General features: G+C 39.3%; 1 protein-coding gene across 1 annotated transcript; it reads left to right on the top strand.

Annotated features, from left to right (window-relative positions):
* Window positions 1-2,368: 2,368 nt before the first annotated feature.
* Window positions 2,369-3,397, top strand: LOC139193426 (uncharacterized mitochondrial protein AtMg00810-like). The gene has a single exon (XM_070816438.1). The coding sequence runs from the start codon at window positions 2,369-2,371 to the stop codon at window positions 3,395-3,397; it is 1,029 nt and encodes a 342-aa protein (XP_070672539.1).
* The last annotated feature ends 6,878 nt before the right edge of the window (window positions 3,398-10,275 follow it).

Raw genomic sequence — 10,275 nt, 5'->3', positions numbered from 1 at the left:
ATTTCTCAGCAGCTAATACTTGGATTGTGGACACAGGGGCCACACATCACATGACTGCCAATATGAATGCAATGAATCAAGCTACACCTTATACTGGAAATGAAAGGATTATTGTGGGAAATGGTGAAGGTTTGGCTGTAAAACATATGGGGTCCTCTATTATTCCTATATCATCGAATCATTCATTAAAATTGCATAATGTGTTGCATGTTCCAATGATTACTGTCAATTTGCTCTCAGTTAAGAAATTATGTAGAGACAATGCTTGTTGGTTTATATGTGATGATCTTACCTTCTTTATACAGGACAAGGCCACAAGGGTGATCCTATACCAAGGAAAGAGTGATGATGGGGAGTTATTCAAGATTCCAATGAGCACTTTTTCAGGATCATTTATTGCGAAGTTAAGCAATTGTGCTGCTTTTTTGGGGAAGATAGTTCAACAGTCAGTTTGGCACCAGAGACTTGGACATCCATCTTAAGAAATCTTAACTGCAATGTTGACAGATTAAAAAATATCAGTTAGTACAAAGTCTAATGATTGTATTTCCATGTGTTTTTCTTGTATAAAAGGCAAAATGTGTAGGCAACCATTTCCATAAGACAAACTAGAGCTAGTAGTCTTTTTGATAAAGTCCACACTGATGTATGGGGTCCATCTCCAACAAAGTCTATAGAAGGGTATAGATACTATATGAATTTTGTAGATGAATATTCAAGATTCATGTGGATTTTTCCCATGGTGAATAAATCAGAAGCTTTCAATATTTTTGCCAAGTTTTATGCTTTTGTGTTGAATCAGTTTGGGATAACTATAAAATGTTTACAATCTGATGGAGGTGGGGAGTATATGAGCAAACTGTTTAGTGATTTCTTGGGGTATAAAGGCATCAAACACATGGTTTCATGTCCTTATACTCCTCAGCAGAATGGTCTTGCTGAAAGGAAGCATAGACACGTGGTGGAAACTGCATTAACATTAATGGTTGAAGCAAATTTGGAACCTAAGTTTTGGTATAATGCTTGTGCACATTCTACTATGTTGATTAATAGAATGCCATGCAGAGTTCTTGAAATGCAATCTCCATATCAGTGTCTGTTTGGAAGAGTACCAGAATTGTCTCATTTTAAAGTGTTTGGCACTGCTGTCTATCCATATCTTAGACCATTTAATGTCAATAAGTTACAGCTCAGATCTTCTCAATGTCTTTTTCTGGGTTATTCAAATGGTTACAAAGGCATAGTTTGTTATAATTTACAAACTAGCAAACTGGTTATATCAAGACATGTTATACATGATGAATCGGTTTTTCCATATCAGAAGTCATTTGCCAAGCATAAAGAAAAGGTTTCAGATTTACAGAAGCCTAGACAGGTTCCAATATTGGTCCAACTACCAGTTATGAATGATAACAATTCAGAACTCTTGCCACATTCTAGCTCAACTCAAGATAGTCAACAGAGTCTGGTGCATATTAATGCAGGTCAGTCTATATCTGAAATTGGGACTCCAAGTTCTTCAAGTATATCACATTCAGCAACATTGGACACGCCTCATCATCATCACTCTATTCCAATTTCTTCCACATCACCCTTGTTGCCTGTCCATCACAGCTCACAATTGGAGGTAATTCTTCCTATCTCAACACATGATAATACAAATTCTAAGAATTCTACATCTGTGTTAAATTCAATTTCTCAACATCTTATGGTAACAAGGTTGAAAAGTGGAACAATTCCAAGGAGAAATTATGCAGCATATTTGGCCACATTTCCTGACCTACATACACTACAATTAACAGAAGATGAACCATTTTCTGGGGGGGGGGGGTTCTCCTTTGTTACTCAAGTCACTGATATTGCCGAACCATCAAGTTTCAGGAAAGCTTCGTGCATACCACACTGGCAGCAAGCAATGCAAGAAGAATATGATTCTTTGCGAGCACAAGGAACTTGGGAATTAGTTTCTCCACCTAATGATAGATCCATAATAGGGAGTAAGTGGGTGTACAAATTGAAAAAGAATGCAGATGGGAGTATATCCAGATATAAGGCTAGATTGGTTGCCCAAGGGTTTTCACAGGAGCATGGAGTGGATTATTCAGAGACTTTTAGTCCTGTTGTCAGACATACAACAGTGAGAATTATTTTGTCTCTTGCTGCAATGAATCATTAGGAATTAAAACAATTGGACATAAAAAATGCATTCCTTCATGGTGATTTACAATAGGAGGTTTATATGAAACAGCCACAAGGATTCATTGATCCTTCACATCCCAATCATGTTTGCAGGTTACTCAAGTCTCTATATGGGCTTAAACAGGCCCCAAGAGCCTGGAATTCAAAATTCACTAGTTATCTAGTTGCAATGGGATTCACTGCATCATTATCAGATACCAGTTTATTCACAAAGAAGGATGGTGATGATATTGTGATTTTATTACTCTATGTTGATGATATTATCCTCACAGGTTCCGACACTTCAAAGATTAATGCAACAATCCAAGAATTGTCTGAAGTATTTGATTTGAAAGATCTTGGCAGACTCACATTCTTTCTGGGGTTACAGATTCACTATCGGGATAATGGAGATATCTTTATGAATCAAACAAAGTATATCAAGGACCTTATACACAAAGCAGGTTTGGAGTCATGCAAACCTGCTACAACTCCCTGCAAGCCTCATAATTCGATGCTTGTGACAGAAGGTAAACCATTGGCTGATCATAGTATCTACAGAAGTATTGTGGGGTCTCTTCAATATTTGACATTCACAAGGCCAGATATAGCCTTTGCAGTGAATTCGGTATGTCAATTCATGACTTCACCAACTGATGTTCATTTAACAGCAGTGAAACAAATTCTGAGATACTTGCAATGTACAATTCAAGCTGGTATTTTCTATTCTGCAACTGCAACAGTAAGTTTGAATGCATTTTCAGATGCAGATTGGGCTGCAGATCTTAACACCAGACGATCAGTGACAGGTTATGTAGTTTTCCTTGGACATAATCCTATTTCTTGGCAGTCAAAGAAGCAAACTTCAGTTTCCCGAAGCTCCACAGAAGCTGAGTATAAAGCATTAGCTCATACAGCTGCAGATATTACATGGGTGAGATATATTTTAAAAGATTTAAATATTTTTCTTCCTCATCCACTTGTGATCCATTGTGATAACATGTCTGCGATATCATTGAGTGCCAATCCTGTATTGCATTCGAGAATCAAACATTTGGACACAGATTATCATTATGTCCGAGAAAGAGTACAACAAGGTGATCTGGAGGTGGTGTATATTCCTACAGATGATCAAGCAGCTGACATTCTAACAAAGGGATTGCACAGTCCTGCATTTGTTAAGCATTGTTACAATCTGCAACTAGGAAATCCTAGTTGAGATTGAAGGGGGATATTGACGGTGATGATGACTTGGCGATCAATTGATGACTTGGATGATGACTTGGCATTTAGTCTGTTAATATTGTTGTAACTAATTCAGATTGTTAGGATTGATTGTTAGAGTTAGTTAGCACAGAGAGGCTATATAAGCCAAGTACTGGTGTAAGAATCAATCAATCAATTGTATCATTTCCTTCAGAAATACAAGCTTTCTCAATTCATTTTTCCTTCGACTTTCTCTCTGCTTCTTCCTTTCAATTTCCCATTTCTTTTCTATTTTTCAGTTCTGTTATGAACGGCTCCTCTTTTTTTTTTTTTTTGGGTTTGTTGCGGCATTTGGCATTTGACCACAAGAAGGCTACTCACTACAAGGGAGGCTGCTCACTAACAGGAGTGTTGTTTACCGCAGAGGAGCTGCTTGCTACAAAGGAGTGTGATCGTTGCAAGGGAGTACTCGCCGTAAGTGAGGCTGCTCGCTGCAAGGGAGGCTTCTCGCCACAAATGAGGCTACTCGTCGTAAGGGAGTGTGCTTGCCGCAAGGGAGTCGCTGGACTGCACGTACTGCCGCTGTTCAAAAGGAGTTGCCGAACTGAACGCATTGCTATTGTCTGCGAAGACGAGGACACACCACTGCTTACTGCCATTATTGTGTTACTTCATGTGTCGTGTTGTTGCATTGTTGCAGATGCTGCTGTGTGGACAAGTTTCCATGCTGCTGCAATGCCGCAGCGACAATAAACTGCAATGTCACTGCTACGACAAGTTGAGATGCCACTGCAACGACAAGTTGGGATGCTACTGCGTTCATAAACTGGGTTTCCACAGCGATTACAAACTGCAATGCCCCTGGGACGACAAGCTGCGATGTCACTGCAACGACAAGCTTTGATGCCGTCGCGACTGTTGTCACTGCCCCGCTGCCTTGCTGCTTGCTTGTTCTTGGCGGACACCGTTGCTTTGGAGATGTTGGAAAGCTTGCTTGAGATTCAACGTAACAACTTTAAAGACAACTTCAGAGTGATGTCTTAATCATGCTTCTTCATTTCAAAGGTTAGAATCCTTTTTTTTAATTTGTGACTAAACTTGACTTTCGTTTTCGAGCTGAGTACGTACCTTTCTGAAAAAGGGTACAAGTAAAAAAATAGTTCAAATTTTGTCCTTTTTTTTTTGTTTTGCATTCGTTTTTGTTTTATGTCCTAACTTTTGCTTAAGCTGCCCTTTCGGGGATTTTCAACTCAACAGATTTTTTTCCTTCATTTCTTTTTTTTTTGTGCCCGTACGCAGCTAGGCTCTTACCGGCTAAGAGCATTTATTGTCGCCTTTTTAGACTCGTGTGGACGATGAGCTTTGACATCATCTTCTAGGCTCATGCGGACAATGATCATTTTGTGTAGGTTTGGTGCCGTTTGCAATTTCATCTCGTGCATGTAAGGAGCGTTTGTTGCCTTGTGCAGTTTCGACTCGTGCAAGCAATGAGCATTTGGTGTCTTGTGTAGTTTCATCTCATGCAGGCATGAAGCGTTTTTATGGTTTTGTTAAGTGGTCTTGTAGAGGTGTCCCTCGTAAACTTTGTAGCAAGGATTCCAGACCAATGGATCCTTGAAGAACTATTCGGAGAAGAAATTGCACATCGTCATAGGGATGGACGATCTTCATATCAAAGTTTCATCAACCATTCCTTGTTGCTTTGGAGATTGACAAGAGCTTTTCTGTCTCCTCCTTGATTGGTCAACTTGTAGACGAGGCATATGCTTCTTGTGCGGCTTATTTGAAGTGACCTGAGTCCATCCTTCAACTTCACTTGGCTTGACTGGCATGGTTTTAGAGCATGCCCCTAGTGATCGAGGTGAAGATGTTGAGTAAGATGAGGCAAAAGTGATGGTGATATGGTTTAACGCTACCACATTGTCAAGATCAAGCTTGATGATTCTTTCTTGGGCCAACTTCATGATGAGATCTTTCAGCATGAAGCACTTTTTTCACTAGATGATTGATGATGTGGTTGTACTTGCAGTATCTTGGGTTGTCTCTGTAATTCCTCTCTTCATGCCGCTTGCACTCTGGTAAATCGATCACCTTCTTTTGGAGCAAGTCTTTTAACATAAGAGCGACGTCTAAGATGGGAAACGAATACTTCTTTTCTTCTATTTCTTTTGTATGCGTCATGGCCTTTCTTAAACTTGACTTGACTTAACCTTCTTTACACCCTTCTTATCTTGTACCGAGTATTTAAATGGATTAACGCTTATCGCCATTGACTCCATGATGAATTTCTTTGAAGATGACATCTTGTCACCAACTATATTATTTCTTTCATCATGGCTTACGATGCTTAGCTCCATGTTATTAGCTCAAGTGGCCAGTTCTTCAAAGGTACGAGGTTTGATCCCTTGAATGATGTATTGTAAACCTTAATGCAGTCCTTGTATGCATATCTCCATGGAAGACAGCTCTGAGAGACAATAATGCATGTCAATGGCTAATGTAGTCAACCACTCGCTCATCCATTTGTTGCTCCGTGTTGGTGAGCTCCATCAAGTTGATGGTGCGACGAGTGTTGAAGAAAAGATGGAGGAACTCTTTTTCCATTTGTTCCTAACTATCAATTGACTTTGGTTCTAAGTCTGTGTACCAGTCGATTGCAATGCCTCGAAGTAAGCGGACGAACTGTTTCATGAGATAATTGCCATCGGTGCCAGCGCTATTACATGTCTCGATGAAGTGAGCGATGTGTTGTTTAAGGTTGCCTTTTCTATCGAAATGCAAGAATTTGGGAGGCTGGTACCTAGTTAGCATTCAAAGATTATCAAGCTTCTTCGTGTATTACTTGGAGTATGTGAATGTATCTCGAGAAGAACCTCTATATTGTGCTTTGATAGTGTTGGCAATTATGTCTTGGAGTTGTTGGACGCCACTGAAGTGGAATCAGGCTTTGACTGCTCATTTCCATCGGAGGTATATTCTTGACGTGAGTCTTTCTCCAGATGAGGTGCACTTTTGCTCATCTCCCCGCCATGCCTTTCTTCTAGCTTGCTTAGGAGCGACGCTATTTGCATATCTTTCTCCTCAATAGTCTTTGTCAGCATCTCAATTGTTTGAGCCATTTAAGCCAGTTGTTTATCAGCTGAAGTAACTTATACCATCATCACCTACATGGAACCTAGGCATGGGCGCGGTTTTAAGCTGACGCTAGATATATGCAATGGTGATCGATCAGCTGAATTTTTCGACTTTGGCGATCACCTTTCACCACTTCGAGATATGAGCTTATTTGCCCCTTGTGAAGTAGTGAAGATGATCTGCTTGTGCATTTGACAAACTTCACGTGACTTAAACGGATGCGCCATGGTAGCAGTAGCCTTTGACTCGCTTTAGGTGACAAAGTTGATGGCTGGTTAATTCTCATAACGACCTTCATGTGATTTTGGTGGAATCGCCACCAAAGTGGTGTGTTAGGTTGCATTCGTCTTGGCTTGCGAGATGATGCCAACCAAGTCACGCTTCGTTGTGAAAGAAGTCTTATTCTTGTCTGCGTGATGTAGAAGTCATCACTTGAAGCCATTATTTGGATTGAAGATAAGTCGCAAGATGATGAAGAAGTCTCCCAGCGATGGTTGCTAGTTGGTGATCCGTGGTACGACCTAGTGCTTGAGTCTGCGTCTGAATTCTTTGAAGCTGAAGAACATCACTCATCGCTTTGGGAAGTCACCTTGCATGTTGCAGAATCATGTTTCGGTGCCCCAAGCGAGGCTAGGATGATGACAGGCTCGCACCTTTAACACACCCTTTAGTCCCTTAGCAGCACTAACTTAAAAGTGGCGTGAAGCATGGCCACTGTCTTTTCCTTGCTTCATGTCGTGACGCTAATAGATTCTTCACTTGCAACTAAAGTGCTGAATTTCCTTCCCTTGGTTGTGAGACCAACTTGTTCCTTATTTAAAGCCATTGGTTTCGATGATGTGTGAATTAGAACAGAGAAAGATATGAGAGGCATAGATTGTCCCACTGGGCGTGCCAAATTTGTAAACACAAAAATCTTATGACAAATGAAATAAGAAGACGTGTACAAAATAAATTATTTGTATTAATTTGAATGTATGGTTACAATCTTTGTTTACAAAGTTTCCTCTGATTTGATCTCCGAAGATGTGTAGATGTGTGTTGGTAATCTGAGGATCACGATGACTTGATCTCGAATGAACGAACGCCTCGAGGTTTTGGCTTGCGACGATGGAAAAATTGGCACGTGTAGTGATGCTTGATGATTCATCTCAAGAACGATGAAGAACACAAAGAGTTTTCTGAGTCTTTTGAGTGTCTGAGAGTTTGAGAATTTGGGAGTTTGAAGAGGCTTTAGAGCTTCAGTGCCTAGGTGTGATAATGATATCTGGCCCCCTTTTCTTTGTCTTGGAGCCTTCTATTTATAAACTCTCCAAGCTTTGCTTACGAAAGAATTAAGACTTGATTTGTGTCTTGGTTCGTGATTTGACTCAATCAATTAATTTGTTTGATTTAAATTAAAACTAATTAAAGAATTACTAAGGAGAATACTTTAATTATTCTCCGCCAAATGTCTCCACGTGTTCTCTTGATGACTCATCTGGTTTTGATGAGTCACATGCCATGTGTACAATTTGTAACACACATGATACATGCCACGTAAGCCCTCGCGTGTTGAAATTAATGAGTTGGTGAACATTTATTTTCACCAAAATTTGCATGTCTACACTCTTATCATCAAAATCATTATTGTAAAGAATTCTCATTTTTCTTTGGTAACTGAAAGATTTGAATTTTGTTTCATATACAAAAATATGGAATATATAAATATGGAGAATGATCGATGACACTATGATTTAGACAAGTTCAGACAAAAATTTAGACCATTAGATTAGTCCACAATAGTTAAGATTTAGCCTCATAGTTAATTAATTATTATTAATTTCCCTTCACAAGAAATTATTAAGGTAAACCTTATTAACAGAGATCGACTCAATCAAACCCTCAACTAAATGCATTGAGTGTTCGATAGCTACTAGCGGCAAACCCTAAAACATGTTGCAGACATTGTTCTAAAAATCGGCCTAGGCGGCCACCTAGGTGCTAGGCTGTGGAGGACCAATGCCTTTTAGGCCAAAACGTAGAGAAAAAAATCAGGTAGGGGCTGGGCGAGCCAGGCGGCCTAGGCAGTTCAGGTATTAAAGTTCCATTAGTTTTCATTTTTTAGGGTAAATTACATTTTACACCCTCAGGTTTGGGTGCAATTGCAACCTCATACAGCATCTTTAAAACATTTCAATCTCATACATTAGTTATTATTTTATTTCAATTTGATACAACTGTTGAAAAATCTGTTAAGTTGTCATTAAGTGATGACGTGGTAATAATAGATTCTACAATTTGCTGACGTGGTTGCCAGCTGTGCCACATGGCAAAACAACTAATAAAAAATATTTATTAATAAAATATCAATTTGTTTGTTAAATTTTTGTAAAAAAAAAAGTGATAATAAAAAAAAAGGAAAAAACCAAACCCTCCCCACTCCCCACTCCCAAGCCGTTCATCCTCTCCCCTTTTATTTTAATAATTAAAAACTTTAAAAAATAGAAAGAAGAAAAAGGAAAACTCTAAATCCTACCCGGTCCCACGCCCCCTCCCCCGGTTCTCCACGCCCACGACACGCCCGCCGTCATCCTCTCCGCTTCTCCATTCTCTCCGACCCCGACTGTATTCGGGGTCCGCAACACCTAATTCCTTAACTCCATCCTCGATTACAGCCTCGCCTACTTCCTCACCGGTCTTGTACACTACCTCGTCTTCTTCCCTAGTGATATCCTCTTGAACCTCGCCGAGAACCATCTCACCATACTCTTCGTCTTCCTCACCTGCCGCTACGTTGCCTTGCACGGCACATTCCTCACTCTCCCTCCCAATCCTCGCCCAGGTCGCTAGCCTTTGCCAGAACGTCACCGACGGATTGATCCCGTGGTGGGTTTGGGTTTCTTAAATTGAGGTGGTGATGGCTGCCATTTCTATTAGCATTTTGCAGATTTCGAATCTTTGGGAGGAATTGGAAAAGAAAACTAGATAGAAAAAAAAATCAACAAGGAAATGAAGAACGGCGCTGGATTGGGGAGGGTTTGGCTTTTTTTTTTATTATTTTTATTATACAAAAATTTAACCAAAAAATTGATATTTTATTAATTATATATATATATATATATATTTGTTTTGCCACGTGGCACAAGCTAGCAGCCCACATCAGCAAAATTGTAAAACCCATCACTACCATGTCATTACTTAACATTTAATCTACCAGATTTTTTAACAGTTGTATGAAATTGAAATAAAATAATAACTAATGTATGAGATTGAAATATTTTAAAAATGTTATATAAGGTTGTAATTACATCTAAACTTGAGAAGGTAAAATGTAATTTACCTTTTTTTTTTTTAAATTAAGTTAAAGGGTTTAGTGGATAACCTACCAAAAAGAATCCATTTTATTCTCTCAAATTTTCTTTTTCACTTTTTTTTTTCTCTATCTCTCTCTCTTTTGCGCTTTCTCACCTTCGCTCACACCGACTATGACTTTGCCTGGCCGTCTCTCGCAATTGCCATCACTTGGTCTATGATGTCAATTTTATATTATGAATTATTTAATTTTTGAATTTGTTTTGCTTTTGGGTTTTTCTTATTTTTGTTGTATTAGTCTGTGATGATGTCAATGCCATGAAGACATAATGACACACCCCGACCTAGATCGAGGCATGCTGGTCGTCACGTGAGGGTGACGTAGCCATGTGCACAGTGCTAAAGCAATATTAATATAAGGAATGCGGATAAATAAAAACCAAATTGACTAAAACACTAGAT

This window comes from Malus domestica, chromosome 17 (genome assembly GCF_042453785.1).
Source record: "Malus domestica chromosome 17, GDT2T_hap1".
Lineage (NCBI taxonomy): Eukaryota > Viridiplantae > Streptophyta > Magnoliopsida > Rosales > Rosaceae > Malus > Malus domestica.
This window is presented reverse-complemented; position numbering and strand designations above follow the sequence as displayed.

Bases quoted from the DNA above. Each gene is read 5' to 3' on its own strand.
- LOC139193426 (XM_070816438.1), top strand. From the start codon at position 2,369: ATGGGATTCACTGCATCATTATCAGATACCAGTTTATTCACAAAGAAG.